Genomic DNA, 16,048 nt, shown 5'->3' with positions numbered 1-16,048 from the left:
CCACCTGCAAATCCCTGCATGTCCCTCCACCAGAGAGGTGCATATATTGGTCTGGGGTGTGACCTGGGCATGAGGACTTTCTTTTAAAAAACTCCTGAGGGCATTCTATTATGCAGGCAGGACTGAGAACCACTGTCAAGTCATCTCTGTAATGCTTAAGTCCTCATTTTAGTGCCATTTAACTTGTCATTACTTCTATCTTGGTTTTTCTTAGCCTATGTAAATCGTGTGTGTGTGTGTACACGTGCACACACGTGTGTGTTCTATCTATAATGGGCAGTAAATTCTTTAGAGAATAACACATGTAACTTCTTTCTTAAAACATATGCAATAGGAATACAATAGAAATGTGAATAGAAAGATCCAGGCTGTTGCTTGTAGCCAGGCCACAGATGTGTATTGGGCCTGAGGCAGAGGCAGCACGAACTCCTGTGATTGTGTTCAGAGGCCCCCTTCCTTCCCAGTTTCCTAGTGAAAGTGGACCGGAGATAAGGAATATGACCAAAGTCTGGTGTGAGAAAGGCAGGGGAAGCCAGGGCCTGGGTACTCCACAGACCACATAATGCAGTTTGAATAACTGAAATGTGATGCGGGATACTTCCACAAACAGAATTGTGGGTTTTAAAGAGAATTCTTCATTGCCCTGTTTAGCACCAGATTTTGCTTCATGCTTCTTCATCCCTTTTTCCCTCTTAAAATGCTTTTATTCCCCTCAGTGTCCACTCAGGGAGGGGGAAGAAAGAGAGGAGACAGACATTTGTTCCAATAGGAAAAGATGGTACTCCCTGTCCCATGGGGCCATCTCTGAGTTGGCCCTGCCCTCCCCCGACCTCGGCACTGTGCTGGGCACCTTAAGGGAACACGAAGGCTCTGAAAGCTTCACTTTCAATGTCTCCCCTACCCTTCTGGAGCTTGCAGTCTTGTTAGGGAAGAGCAGATATTCATGAATCACTAAAACATGGCTACTTATGAGTAAGCCCAGATGAGTTACCTCCAAACCATCACCACATATTAAAAAGATACAGTTCAAAGAAAGAAAGAAAGAAAGATACAGTGAGCCAATGGTTTGGGTCAGTTGGGTTGGGATTTCCCTGATATGAGGCTGTGCCATCTGCCTTGTGAGCCTGGAAGAGACGGGAAACTTACCTAATATGTATTAGATACACTGCTAAGTCTCCCGCCAGTCAATTTTCAACTTTCGCACATTGGCTAAGAATTGAGATGTCTGAGAACTGGAAGGCCGTGGACAAGAAGAAGAATATAAGGGACAGTCAACGTGGGAAGAGCACAGAGGAAGAAATGACTCCTTTCAGAGGCCATGTGGGGACCCTCCTGCCCCTGGGGCTGGTACAGAGGTTGGGGGTGTTCACAGATTCCCAGAAAAGGAAGGGACCCAAGATTATTCATTCTAAAGTATTGACATCACATTTAAATTGTTCCTTCGGAAGAACTTGAAGATGCTGCTTTTTCTGTGAAATGCCGTCTTCAGTTTCGTTCTGATTTCTCAGTCCTAATGGTTTTAAATGCAAGTGGCATCTTCCTCCCTGCCTAACTGCTAATTACGGTTCCCGTGACACTTTCGCAGTTGCCAAGAGATGGCTGGCAGGTACCGAGAATTTTTCTCAGAGACAATTTTTGGAAATGACTCTTAATTAATGCTTATTTCAAATAACCTTGAGGATTTGATTCAGAAGAACCTGGAGCTTTCCAACACCCCGTGTTCACGTTCCTTGTGAACTCTGACTGTGACCATCGTGTTCTCCTGGTTCTAACAGGTGGAACAGGTGCAAACACAAGCCGGTAGGGTAGGCTCCTGGAAAACTCCATGGTTTTGCTTGAATTTCTATTTAGCAACAACTAAACCAAAGCAGAGGCCAAATGGAAGCTCTCTTATTAAGCATTTAAGTCTGCTGATGGAAAAAAGAAAGAATATTTTATACTATCCTTTTCCAGAAGGCTATATAATGATGACCAGGAAGTAAACCTCTGCATAGAATAATAAAGAGAAAAGCTGGTTACTTTTCTCCAATTAACCTTCAAAGGCCCTCAAAAGGCCAGGGAGAAAAAAATCCCTAAAAAATAGGAAACATGCCAGTCAACTTTGTTTAAAAATAAAATAACAGATTTACAGCATTGACATGGCCAAAATTCATTTCTCAGCACAGAAGAAACCTCACAGCATCTCTAAAGAGTGTAAAGAAAGAAAGAAAAGGCAAAACCCTGTTTTTTGGCCACTTTAGGAATATGAGACAATAAAATCCCAGATGCATAGAGGACACATCCCCCTGCCTGTGTCCCCACACCAGACCCCTCTGGCGTTCCTCCCCCTACCCCCGACCCCCCAGTGCTCAGCCGTTACCTGTGGCAGCGTCCTCGGCCTACACAGTCACCCAGCCTGTCTCTTCTCTCCTGCAAGGTCGTCTGACCTTGAGATTGCCTGAGGGTGAGGCATCTGCTACAGGCCTTCCAGGACTTGCATTGCAGGGTCCTGTTCCCCCTCCCTGTTCTCAGGCAAAACCACGGAGTGCAGGTTCTCCTGCCACGGCTGCTGAGATACGTCCGGGCAGACCCTGCAGCTGGTTCACGTCCCAGAGCCCGTTCGTGGTAGTTAGGGAAACCCTGCTCGCTAGCTCTGTCCCCAGGGCTCAGAGAGGCAGCTAGAGAAACAGCCCGACTCTGGTTAACAGCAGAGCCCTCTGTAACATCTGGGCATGCAGCATTCTGAGTCCAGGCTCTCCTGACCAGCGGATGTTGGCGACATCAGGGCGACAGTCCCAAAGAGAAGGGATGACCACAGAGAAGAAAGGAAGAAGCCAGAAATGGGACTCCTCTGGCCACCATGCTGACTCTACTCTTTATTCCAATTACCTAAAGCTGGTGACTTGCCCCAGGCCATATTTAGATATTAAAACTCAGTCCAACTCAAGTCCTGGGGACACACACGTACCTTTGGTACAGCCTAAGTAGATGGGAACTGTGGCTTCACTCGTTGGAACATCATCACATAAGCCCCACAAAGGCTGGGGCCTTCAGGCATTCATTCCATAAATATTTACCACACACTAATAGGGAAGGTATAGAAATGGGCAAAACAGCAGTTCTACCCTCCCTGAGGCTTGTCTTTCAGATGGGTGAGAAAGACGCTGGTCTCCTGTCAGGAGCTGTGGGGTGCCCTTTAAAATGGGGGACGGAGAGCGCCTGGAGAGCGGCTGGGTGGGTCAGTGGGTTTAGCGTCTGCCTTCAGCTCAGGTCATGATCTTAGGGTCCTGGGACCTAGCCCTGCATCGGGCTCCCTGCCCAGTGAGGAGTCTGCTTCTCCCTCTCCCTCTGCCCCTACCCCCACTCATGCGCTCACACACACACTCTCTCTCTAATAAAATCTTTGGGAAAAAAGTAAATAAAATGGGGGTTAGGGAAGTCCTCACTGAGAAGGTGACATTTGAAGAGAGACTTGAAGGAAGTGAGGGAGTGAACCATTTAAATCTTGGGGGAAAGCACTCCAGGCAGAGGGAAGAGCAAATGCAAAGGCCCTGAGGCTGGTGCTTTTCTGACACATCTGAGGAACAGTGAGGTGCCCAGCGCGATTAGGGTAGAGCAAGCAAGGGGGCGAGGAGGAGGAGGAGGAAGGTCAGAACAGCCTCACAGGCCTAGGGAAAGATCATGAGCTGGACAGCTCCTGGAGGGTGTTAAGCACTGGGGTCACATGATATGATTCTTGATTAAAAAGATCACTCTGACTCCTGTGGGGAGGATATTCCAGGGGAGGGACGGGAGGAAGACCAGTTAGATAAGATTTTGTTCCCCATGTATTCCCATCCCCTACTACAGAGCAGGCACAGAATACATGTTGACTAATGAATGCATGCTGTGATCCAAGAGATGTTCCCCCTGAACATTCTCCATGGGGCTGCTAGAGGGTCCCCAGTGCCACAGAATGCAGCCCCTAACTGGGACTGTACAGGTGAGGGGAGCATGGTGACACCCACCTCTTGTTGGGGAAGGTTTGTGTGGTCAGAGGAAGAAGGTGAAAAAGAGATGGGGCAGAACTTTGGCCTGCAGTTGTACATCCCTCACCTGCTTAAGACTCCCCCTCCCCCAACCCCCGGGCTCACACCAGAATCCAGTGGTCAGGAACCGTTCCCATGGGCTGGCATGAAGAATCATGGTTGATCACCATCCCGGGTTCACAGAACATTGTTTGAAGACACATAAAAGGACTCGCAATGATCCACAAGAGCTAGGATACTAGAGTTAAGGTCCCTTGGCATTGTTTTGCTCTGAGAAAAATAGTCTCTAGAACAATCGACGAGTAGTAAAGGCTCTTTACCTATGTGTAGAAATCACATTACTGCACATTTTCCCCACAGTCTGCCCTCCACAGAGCAAGATTCATCTCTTTGGCAGTTTGGGAACTGAGGAGGGTTGGTTTTTTCATTATCAGGCGGCTGGTCATGTTGAGACCAGGGCTCAGGTGCTTAGCCAGATGAGACTCGTCGCCCGCCTGGAGAGACCCCCTGCTTCTTGGTGCCTGCTTGTGGTGGGGGGAGCCCTTCTTTTGAGGCAAAGGCAAAGTGCTCCTCCCTAAAGGCAAAAAGGACTATTTTATAGGACTTCTGACCTCTACAGTATGTCCAGTGGCAAATGCACACCCACTTTGGCACAGATAACTGAGAAATGTAACTGAAAGTTAACCAAAGTCTTGTCTACCTTAGAAGGCAAATGAAGCACCACAGAAAGAATTCACATATAGAAAACATCTTAACTGTGGAAGGAAACTGCTTCTTTCGTGTCTGAAGGCAACAGGGCAGCTTTCATCTGTGAAACAACCAGACAGTCCCATTGCTTCTCTGATGTTTTCTCAGACACCTCAGACAGATACCTGGAACTCGCTGTCTTCCCTCAAGTCACCACAGACGTCACTGCTACGTTTTCCTGCGCAGTTGATTATTAGAGAACATAAAAAGTCGTCCCAAGCGGCGCACAGAATCCTAGTGTGTCCTGCAGAGAATTACACTGTAATCCCACCTCGCCACCCCAGGCCACTCCCGGGTGTTTATAGCACGGATGAACTCAAGTTAGGATAAACCTGAGAGAATGTTGAAGGGAAGAGTAGTGTGTGGTCCAAGGGGCAGCCCCATTTTCTTTGCTCTGAGGCCGGTTGAGAGTGTGTGGGGTGACACAGAAGGAGAGCTGTTGCTGGCCTCCGCTAGGAGCCCCTGTCCCCCTGCCTCCCTGGGCGCCCACGGAGGGATCTGATTTTTCCAAAACTTGTAGCCACTTCTGTTGTGTCCCTTTTGGAATCGAAGTAACAGTGGTGCTGCCCAGATCACCTTCTGTTCTTTTTTGACATTTTCTCCAAAATGCATTATTGAGATATAATTCACCTACCATATAGTTCATCCGTTTAAAGTATATAATTTGACGTCTTTAGTATAGTCACAAGATGGTGCAACCATCATCACAGTCTAATTTTAGAACTTTTTAATTCATCCTAAAACAAACAAAAAACACAAACCTGCTAGCAGTCAATCCCCGCTCCCCCCTAACTGCCCCCCCCCCCAGCCCCAGGCAACCACTAGTCTACTTTCTGTCTCTCCAGATCTGCCTATTCTGGACATTTTGTATAAATGGCATCACACAGTATGTGGTCTTTGGTGACTGGCTTCTTTCACTCAGCATGTCCTCGGGTTCATCTGTGTGGTAGCTTATATATTGCCAAATAAATATTCCAGTGTAAGTGTAGGCCACACTCTGGTTGTCCCTTCATCAGTTGATGGACATTTAGGGTATTCCTACTTTTTGGCTATTAGGAATATTGCTGCTATAAACATGTCTGTACTGTTTTGCCATTTTTTGAGCTGTGAATTCAATCTGGTACAGCGAACAGCCCTGTCACGGCTAAGATGTAAACTAAGATCTTTGTATTCATGCTCTGTGAGATAGCAAGACAGTCTAGAAACCTGTCTCCATGAGGGCCTGACAAGAAAAGTTGAAACCAAGATATGAATCTTAAAGGTATAGTTTAGTTCAGTTTCGCCATAGAGCCATACAAGTACATTATAGTTGTAGAAGGGAAAGAGAAGAATGCCAGAAGACTTCATGAGCATTCCCCCTGCCTGCTTAGCCCCCGTACAGATGGGTATGCACGTGCGGGCGCACAAGACCGAAGCACTCTCTGCCTGCCTGCCCGCCTGTTGGTCCAGCTGTCCCAGCTTTCTGATTCAGAACCAAAGTTGATGGGCAAGACCAATGACCAAAAAGAGGAAGTCCAGAGCCAGGGCCAGGGCCAGGACACAGCCACTGCTGCTGGGTTGGAAATACTGGAAGCCATCCTTAGGCCATTTGGAAATGTTAATTAAGCTGGCTAATTCCCACTGGTCTTGAGTTGCCAGTGTTGAGTTGAGCATGTAGGCTTACCCCGTCCACGGCTGCACCTGTTCCCTTCCTCAGAGCCATTCCAAGGGGTCTGAATAGCCCAGACAGCTCTCTGATCTCCCGCTCTGTCCGCCTTCCTGCTGGGAGGATGCTTAGCGTGCGCCTAAAGCTGGAACCACCATCCACTGTTTCTTTCCCTCAGCCATGCCAGCTCACAAAATCATTCCCTTCCCTAATTATCTTGGACAAGTTAATCATTTTCCACACTGACTGTTAAGCAACAAGGACCCAGGGAGAAGTAACCACTTTTCCTGTCTGACCCTGCCCAGTGTCATCCCCGCCACCGGGATGGCAGCCTTTCTTCGGAGATAAGAAGCTCCGTTCAAATCCTTGCTCTTCCACTCCCCCAGTGAGGCCTGCCAGAGAACACATGCCACAGAACACATGCCACAGAAAGACCGACCGGTTCTTGAAAAGCCTCCCCGAGGCAGAGCTGTGTGGAACACAGCACATCTCCGATCAAGACTATTGTTTCCTGTGTTTTAGCAAATCCTCGTTGATATCCGGAGTAGCCCAGAAGCTGCACAAGGCCCACGAAGTAGGACATCTTTCTCTAAGAGTGGCTTCTGGATTTTCCACTCAGAGCCCCTGAGTGGCTGCAGTTTAGCCCCTTGGTGTCACCCAACACGGGGAGGGCTCTCTCCAGAGGGGCCCCACTCAGCTGCTCTTAGACGCGAGCGGAGCCTATCCCCAAGTCCCAGCACCACTCACATGTAAGAAAAACTTTGAATGTAATGCACACACTAACTTTCCCACCCAGTGTGGCTCGAGCTCTTTTTCACAATCACCCCACCGTGGAGGTCCCCAAGACCTCCGACCAGTTTCCTCATTTGTCTCCTCCCCCCGAAACACTTCAGAAATCCTGTGTGTCTCTTTATTTACCATACCTACATCGGGGCTTTCGATGTGTAAAAAAATAAGATATTTTTGCCCCCACGGGGTGATATCACTCTGTAGAATGCATGCCGCTACTCCTCCACCAAAGGGCCCACGGGCAAGAGCTTCATCTGCTTTATTCACGGCTATAACCAAGAGCCTGGAACAGAACCTGGCGCACCTCAGGTGCCCAGTTGATGAAAAGATGAAATAATTATGCTCTGTGTCTCTCCCCCACCCCCCTAAGCATCATGCGCCTCCTGTTCTCTTCCTCTCCCTCATCTCCAAGCCCCGTGTGCTCTCTTCTGGTGCCTTCCAACACTGCCCAGGCTAGTTGGTACCTCACGCTCACCCCCAGGGATGTATCAGGAAGCTGACAGCCTACTCCTCTGTTCCAAGTGTGGGCCTCCGCCCTTTGGTAAGCACTGCCTGTGTGTCAAGGGCAAGTGACATTTGAGCCCCATGGAATAATTAAGGCAGCCCCCAACTGTCTCTGTCTTTGCATCTCCTTAACTCACCCATGGACTGGCAGTTACTGAGGCATTCTGTTTGGTCCAGCACACCACACCAGGCTGCATCTGGGGATGCACTGGGGAGAGGAGCAAACCAGTCCTCATCAGCAATTACAAACAAGTCCTCCATTGTTAGCTGCGCCATCTGCTTTCTTGGTACGCCCAGCATAACCAGCGCTGAAGGGGCTGCAGGGGAGGGAGGCCAAGGAGCCCCTTCATGAAGAGACCCTTTGCTCACACTGGAGAGGGTAGGCAGCATGGTGCCCTGAAAAACTGGGCCTCCCCAACTCAAGGAAGACAGACCCGCGGAGAGATGCTGTACGTCTGCCATTTTCCATGAGAAGAAATGGGGTGCTATAGCACAGTGCATTGGGAGAAAACAGGAAATCTAGATCATTGCATTATCCAGGATCCATGGAAAACATCCTAGTCTGTTACCAGCAATCAACACAGTCGCAAGAACTTCCTGTGGTCTGGAGCACTATCCACGTATAGAGAAGGAGCAGGTGACAGTGGTTGGAAATCAAGTAAGATTGATCATCCACGATCAGTTATTTATCCTGAAATTCCTAACCCCAAGTAATTCTGCGGGGGAATGAATTTTCACTAGATCATGGAAGTGCACATTTCTTCTGGAGAGCCCCACTTGAGACTATGTCAGCGGTCCTTCTGACAGCCTTCTGAACCACCATCTCAGAAACTGGCCCTGCTCACTGTGCCAACCTTGGCAGGCAGGGTCAGCAGACAATCCAAGTTTACAACTGTGGCCGTGCAGACAACAGTCCGTGTCACTGATGAATGTCCTTTGTCCAGATTTGGTGGTGGTCTAGTGACACTGAATTCAGGAGCGCTGTCGGGGTTGGGGTGAGGAGCTACGACGCCTGGTGCAGAATGAGGCTGAGGACTTGCTAAGGGAAACGCACCTAGGAAATAGACTGTCTGTGGGAGGGGTGGGGGGAATCAAGAAAACCTGTCACCAAGTCCGTAAAACTCAGATCCCCTCTCGGGGTCAGCGTGTCTGCTGAGATCCTCCTGCTCTAGGAGGGAGGGTGAGCTTGCCGTCTGATTTCACCACTGCAGGGTCCCCCTCCTGGCCGCCCTCTACACCACAGGCTGCGTGCCTCCTCCCTGGGGACTGTCACACCACAGGTGACACTAGTACTAAATTAACACAGTGTGTACACCTCAGAAACCTGTGAAATGAAATGAAGAGGCGCGCAAACTTGCACACTTAGAGCCTGGCAAGTATTTTTTCAGGTCACCCATTGAATTCTGAATGCTCATCTTGAACATTCTTAATCTTTGATGTATTTTAGACCAAATCAGTCAGCAAATATGGGGCAACAGGAGAGGGGTCTGGTGGTCGGTGCCGCCCTGTGCCTGTAGAGCTCCCAGCAGCTTCTACACAACACATCCTAGAAACACTATTGTCTCTCTCATTTCACGTCTGTAAATGTGATGGCAGCTAGAATTCTGTCCTGCCAAGTAGAATTTTAAGTGAATTTTCAGTTCGTAATGATCTCTAAAGCTGTGACAACACCCAGGCAGTGGAGGAATAAATGTATTATTAGCACTGTGTTCATTATCAGGTTGGGCTGTGGGTGTGCTGGGCTTGTATTCATTTAATTTCATGTTCTTTCCTTTCAGATTAAAATATGTAAAGGTCTCATTGCGATGTTTGAGCAAGGTAAGACTGATGCTTGGGGTTTGCCCAGCCACCCTGCTCTTGGGGAGGGGTGCGTGAATTCACTAACCCACCTCCATCCAGGGCTAACACTGTGCTGAAATGTCCCCTCAAGTGCCTGCAGACTCCAACCTTCCCTCCCGAGGGGCCCTGCCCACACTCCTGCCCCTGCATGTCTGTGCTGCCCGGGGAAACCCAGCCTCGCCTTTCTTCTGCCCGTGCACTCCGGGCGGAATCCGACACCAACACCTGCCATCCCGGAAAATGTCTTTGTCGCCCGCCCTTTTGTGTGCAGGGCCATGGGGAGCCAGTGGACCCGGGGCCGCCCCCTTTTTTGTTGCCCAAGCCAGGAGGAGCAGGATCTTGAGATGGGCTGATAAGATGTGGCACGTGCTGGGCCGGCCTTTGACCGCTCGCCTTAATGGGCGCCTCCAAGGCCTCCGTGCAGCGAGAGCAGGTTGTCTGGGGGGCTGCTGAATGGAACAGCTGGGGGAGGAAGAGCAGACAAAAGCTGGGGGAGCACAGAGGGTGAAGAACCCGGGGATGAGCTGCAGTTTAGGACCCAGAGGGCAGGCGGGCTGCAGCAGGTGTGACCTCCATGGGCCTCCCCTTTCCGCCGTGGCTCTGAGGTCCAGACCCGTCCCCGAGCCACCTTGTGGCCGTGTGGGCTGGGGGTGGCCCCGGCTGCACCGACTCATGGGCTCACAGGTGGAAGGAAGACCAGATGGTGATGATGTTCACAGTCATAATGTGGGAGGACACCAGCGAGCTGTCATTTATTAACCGTGTCACCACAGAGGAAGGCGTGGTACAGATGCCCGTCACGGTCTCAGGAACTGTGCATAGGGTGGAATGTTAGCATCTAGACTTTCGGGTTCATCCACCACGTCACCTCCTCCACCTGCAGGGCAGACGAGCAGCCACTGCCACAGCAAGCTGACCCGGCGGCCCAGCTACCCTCTCTTCTCCCCTCGGCCACGGCTCTGGCCCAGTCCCAGAACTGTTCCACACTGGGCCCACTCCCTTGAGCCCCCGGAGGCAACAAGCCCCACCAGCCCGGGTGCTCGTGGTGGATGGAGTGGAGCGGGGCTGTACAGTCCTCTCCAGAGCGGGGGCCTCCTGCAGAAGTCTTCATTGGCCAGGACCCTGTATCCAGGCGTCCCTTCCCGCTCCCGCTACAGAGCAGCCAAGTGGGGCTCGAGTGCCCTTTGAATAGACCCCCAGCTTCCAGCAGGAGGAAAAGGCTGAATGAGTGGAGCGGCTGCGGGGCAGCTTGCGAGTGGATTTCTCTCCTTTGTGGCCCACCGGCTCATTCCCCAGCTGCTGCCTCCCCATCAATCACGGGGTGCAGCGGGCATGGCAGGAGCCCCACAGGCTGGGGCTGTGCCAGCGGGAAGTGGGGGACTGGAGGAATGCAGGGGGCACGGCCGTGCAGGCTCTGGCTGGGGAGGGGCAGTCTTCCCTTTGCCCCGAGCAGTTGGGGCCACGTCTTTTGATGCACAGGGGCTGCTTTGCTGCAGAGCTTCCTGCAGCTCCTCAAGGTCGGCCACCTGGCCGCCTGCCGTCCCTCCGTCCGCCTGCCATCCTGTCCAGCTGCTGGAATGCAGCGTGCACCCCTCCTCCCCCTCCTTGCCCTCCCCGGCTGGGGGCATTTAATATTTCCTTCTAGTCCAGAATTACTCTTGCACTTAATATCATATCTTTGAACATCATTTTTTCTCTTTTATTCACGTGCTTTTTATTTTTTATTTTTTCCTTCCCTCTCTCCCAATCAGGCTGATTACAATACTGGGTAGAGTGGTTCCTAGTGAGGAATATGAAATCTTAGTTTGAAGCGAAGGTATTTCAAAATGGAACCTTATCTAGGATTGAATCAGGTTTATTCACCCCCATGTCCAGCTCCGAGGGGACAGAGAGAGACCTTTTGCCAATGCCGTCTCTGTCACAGAGGTCAGTATGATTGTGCTGCCTTTGTCAAAAGCAGCCTGTTTTTAAAGATGAGAACCGCAGGAGAGAGCCCCGGGACATTTCCTCTCTCTGCCCGGCCTACGGGCACCAGCAGGCAGGAGACGGTAGAGCCCCCGCGGTGGGCGCCTTAAGGTGCTGGAATTGGGAACGCACTGGGGAAGGCTGTCTCCTCAGGTCCAAGCATGTTTGTGAGTATTGATTTCAGAGGCTCTTCCTAGAAACAATAAGGTAAGATCAGAAAATGAGAAAAGATGTTGTCAGTGAATAAGACAACTTACATAAATTAATTTCAAATGCCAATAATAATAAAAATTTCAAAGGCCAAACCCCTGGAAGTGAAGCATTCTGGGAGGAGGATAGAAAGCCTGCTTCTGAGGTTTGATCGGATCTGGTCCGGAAGCTTGGGGTATAACACAGCCGGCTTAAAAATAGCTTATGGGGGAAGAGGGGTGATGAAACAAGCCTCTCCCTCGCAGCAGGGCCCCCGGGGGAGACCAGACTCTAGCAGCAATAGGGGCTGGGTATTGCAGCAGGCATTCCTGGATTCCTCTGAGCACCCTCGCAAGGGCCCTGGGGAGGGGGAGAGGGGCAGACACGCACGCTTTGATTTTACTCCTTTTCCCTCCAGCACTGAATGGTGCTATGCTCATCTGGACTCATTCGGGCAAGCAATTTAGTCCTGACCTCTCTCTCAGACCTTTGGGGAATAATCCAGTTGTAACTCATTCGGTGAAATATTATATGTAAATAAGTGTAAATAATAACACTGACAGGGATCCCCAAAGCTGTCCATCAAGTTTTCCTGGCTTTTCTTCCCTTTGCTGCAATCAGAGGCCTTTTCTCTTCATTCTTTACTTGTGGAATGGACGGTGAGGCCAGCTGAATTTCAAAAAGATTCATAGCTTGTTTCTGCTGCAGGACAGTCCAGAGCAAAGACCCGGAGGAAAGACATTCACGTGTTGATTCATTCGGCAAATATCTCTGCCCCGGTGACAAAGGGAGGTCGTCAAAGCCTTTCTGGGGATGTGGTGGTGCCATGTCTCCTGAGGGCCGCAAGTCCTTCTTGGATCTGTGCCCACGGGGGCCTCCCCTGGTGCCCTGACTTGGCCTTTCTCTGCTTCCTTTGCAGGGCCCTGGCCGCCAACCTGAGTGCCTACCTCATGGCACCTGCTGACAAGGAGGAGATGAATGAGACTCCCCCTCCCCCACCCCGAACCCTCAAACACAGAGACTTCAGTGATGACTGCTCTGCTGGCCCTCAGCACATCTCCCCATTAACAGACTTCCGAAGTTCAAGGTGAACCCCACCAAAATGTCGCCAGTTGGACTTTCTCACTGGGCCGTGTCGTCTTGCCCTAGAACCTCACGAAACGTGAGCTTCCAAAGAAGAAGAGGGGAGGGTCACCACCACCCAGAGACAGACGCGCTCTCATGGGCATTGACGGGGCTGCTCTCCGCAGGGATGGCAGGAGAAGATTCTGGGCTTTCGGGAAGGGGTGGAGGGCAACTGGTTTCTGTACTCTGAGTTGTGTATAAACCCAAGCAAGATTCACGGAAGGGCCGGCAAAACAGCTGCTAAACTGAGGAATTTTCTCTACATTGATTTCCCTAGTTCTTATGTTAGATTTTATGGTTTACTCCAAAATTTCATCATCATGAAAATTGGCTTTCCCTAGGGTCTTTTGCCCAGGAGAAATTTTATCTGAGTTGCTGAGTGTTTTCCTCCTGGTGCCTGATGCCCACTAACGGGGGAGAGGTTTTCCTGACCATCCTGGAGGCCCTCAGATGACTCTAGAAACAGGGTCCTGTCCCTGTGAAAGCTCCTGTAGGTCAGGAGGCTTCCAGGGCCCAGCTCAGCACAGCGCCATGTCAACACGCAAGGCGCACACCAGCGCAGGCGCTAGACTGAGACAGGCCCCGCCTTGATGTCCATCTGCCTCCAGAAGCTTTGCCCTGCAGTTGTGCTCTCCTGCCTGCTGCTGGGGGAGGGCCCCGGCACAAATGGGGGCTTTCTACCCATTTGGCTCTAAGGAAGGCATGTTGAGCCTGTTTAAAAAAAAAGAAGAAGAAGAAGAAATGAAAATCCCTACCTTCCATCTGTGCTTGGCCAGCATCCTTGCTGGGGGTCTGAGGGTGTCAGCGACAGAAAAATCAGTTGGGAAGACCTGTCTGGCCCTCTGCCTCTCACCTAGGCCTGCAGCCTGTCTCCAGAGTAAGCCCGTGACTCAGAAGGGGTGGGGTGGGCAGCACATAGAACACAGCCGCTAAGGACCCGAGAAACATCGATCCCTGCAAGGGTGCTTCCCCGCCTCCCGTGACTCTCTGCCTCTCTGCTCTGTGCCCACTTGGGTGTTCCCCACCCCCACCCCAGCGGCGGCTTTGGTCCCCTTCCTGGCGAGTCTCCTGAACCCCTTCAGTCCATCAGAGTGGCCGTCTTCACTGACCAGTCAGTTCTTTCCATCCGCTGTTGCATTGGTTTGGCTAGTACCTGACCCTTGCAGGAGAAACAAGCAGACCCAGGAGCCAGGCTTGCTTCTGGGACAAGTGACAAAGGATCAAGAAATTCCTATGGGAAGGATAGACCTTCTCAGTCTAGAGAGAATTTGTTTTTCGGCTTTAGAGAGGACTGCAGGTAGGGCGTGAGGCCCAGGCTCACAGACAGAGCAACTTGGGGGTTACCCGAACCTGAGAGAAATAGAAGTAAGCCTTAGTCACTTTGGGCTGTTCTGTAAATGGGCCCAGTTGGTTTGCTCACTGGGGGCTTAATGGCATTAACGGGTGACTGGAAGTCACAGCATTTTCTGTTGTGTCGGCAAATGCCACAATTCTTATCTTCCCCACCCCTGCTCCAGCCGCCCACCCCCACCTTTTTAATAATTTGGACTTTCTGGTAGGCACGGTTTGTCCACTATCGCTCAGACTGCAGACTCGTGTTGAGCGGCTCCACTGGATATTTACAAAGTGCCCAGACCTCATTCCTGCAGGGGAGAGCGTCACCTGTCCCTGGGCTCCAGAGTCCAGGCAGACTCTGACAGCCAGTAGCTTCTGGGAAGACATTTCATTTCCAGGCTCTAGAAATCCCCTGTGGCAGAATTCTTGGATTGAGCTGAAGTGTCAGGACTTGGAAGTCACATTGAACTCCCCTGGACTTGTGCTCCACGAACCAGTCCTCCTAACCTACAGGTGGGAAACTCAGTTGTAGGCAGCATATACCTAGACCTTTCCTGTCATCCCTCACTGATTTTAACTTCCCTATGACCCCAGACTCCAGCCAGCGGTTTGGGGACTGGAGCTGCTCCTGAGCCCACTGTTGTCAGCGGCAGCATCGGGGTGGAATAGGGAGCAGGGAATCTAGCAACCAGGTTTGCTTACGATCACATGGACCTGAATCACTTTTGTTATTTGGGGTGGAAAATTGAAATGATCAAATTCTTTTTTTTTTTTTTCACTTAGAAAAGCAAATATTGTGCTTTTTGAAATAAATGCCTTCCCAGCAAAATTATGGAGGTTCACTCATCCGGCAGGGACCCACCTGAGTCACAGTGCTGACTCGTCGCATTAGTAGGTCAGCCATCTGTACTCGAAAGTGGCCCTAATTGGCCCAAAATGGGTAAGATTCGCCAGCTCCCAGGCAGGGCCAGGCCCATCCCCCCACTTCTCTGCACACTGATCTTTGCACACTGATTTCCGTCCGAAGCAAAGCTGATGTTTCATAGTCTCACTGAGAAGGTGTTTTTTGTACTTTAAAAAACAACAAAATGATGACTTCTTAAAAATGGTAAAATCTGAAGTAGACAGCAGTGAGGAAATTTTGCTTGGGTGACTGTCACAGTGTCTTCATGCCATGAAGGCTGCAGTTTGCTAAGAGCCACAGGAAGGGAGGGGAGTCAAGCCTGGCCTTCACAAAAGGGACTGACCGACGGGATCCTCAGCCTTACAAACGAGATCATGCAGATCCGCAGACCATGCAAATCACGTCTTCCTGACCTTCCTCCCCGTGTGGCCGCCTGCGCTTCCCTTCCTGGTTCATCTGTATCATCTGGAGGCTTGAGGGATCCTTTACAATGTACTGTGACGTCACATGTAACTGTGTGTCGTGTCTGTAGCTACTGGAAAGAAATTCAACATGAAACAACCACTGTTTTAGCTGCACTCAGTACCTGTGTATGATACACACATGAAGAGAATGTTTTCTTATGGTTTCAGGTCGACAACATTTAGTTCATGTAAATAAGAAAAAGAAACTGATAAATATGGGAAATTAAGTTATAGGATGTCATTTGATTTTTGTTTTGCTCTCTCTTATTTAATTTGCCTAATGCCCCACATCTGGGTTTATGCCTACTCGGGGTAGAGTCCACCTTTGCAGGCGCGTGCGTGCCACACCTGGAAAAGCACACAGCTCCGCTGATGACCGCCGCTCGACTCTCCAGTTTACCCTCTTTTTCTCTTTAATTCTGATTTGCTGTGATGAATTTAATAAGGTAGAAACACGGCACTTAAGTGCCGTATGTTTCTTTTGTTTTCTTTATAGTTTCTAGGAAAATAAAGTTTATCCTGGCATCTCACAAAA

The 16,048-nt window shown here is 50.4% G+C and overlaps 1 protein-coding gene across 1 annotated transcript in view; it reads left to right on the top strand.

The window, feature by feature from the left end:
• Positions 1–16,048, top strand: part of RALGAPA2 (Ral GTPase activating protein catalytic subunit alpha 2) — a 341,780-nt gene extending 325,732 nt beyond the window's left edge. The window contains exons 38-39 of the mRNA XM_025876863.2: positions 9,471–9,510; positions 12,605–16,048. Of these exons, the coding sequence (XP_025732648.1) occupies positions 9,471–9,475 (5 nt within the window). The 3' untranslated portion in view covers positions 9,476–9,510; positions 12,605–16,048. The remainder of the gene's footprint in view (positions 1–9,470; positions 9,511–12,604) is intronic.

Source organism: Callorhinus ursinus, unplaced genomic scaffold (genome assembly GCF_003265705.2).
Source record: "Callorhinus ursinus isolate GAN/ISIS: 27379988/994484 unplaced genomic scaffold, GSC_fseal_2.0 scaffold29, whole genome shotgun sequence".
Lineage (NCBI taxonomy): Eukaryota > Metazoa > Chordata > Mammalia > Carnivora > Otariidae > Callorhinus > Callorhinus ursinus.
Note: the sequence above shows the minus strand (reverse complement) of the source record. Positions and strands in the feature narration are given on the sequence as shown.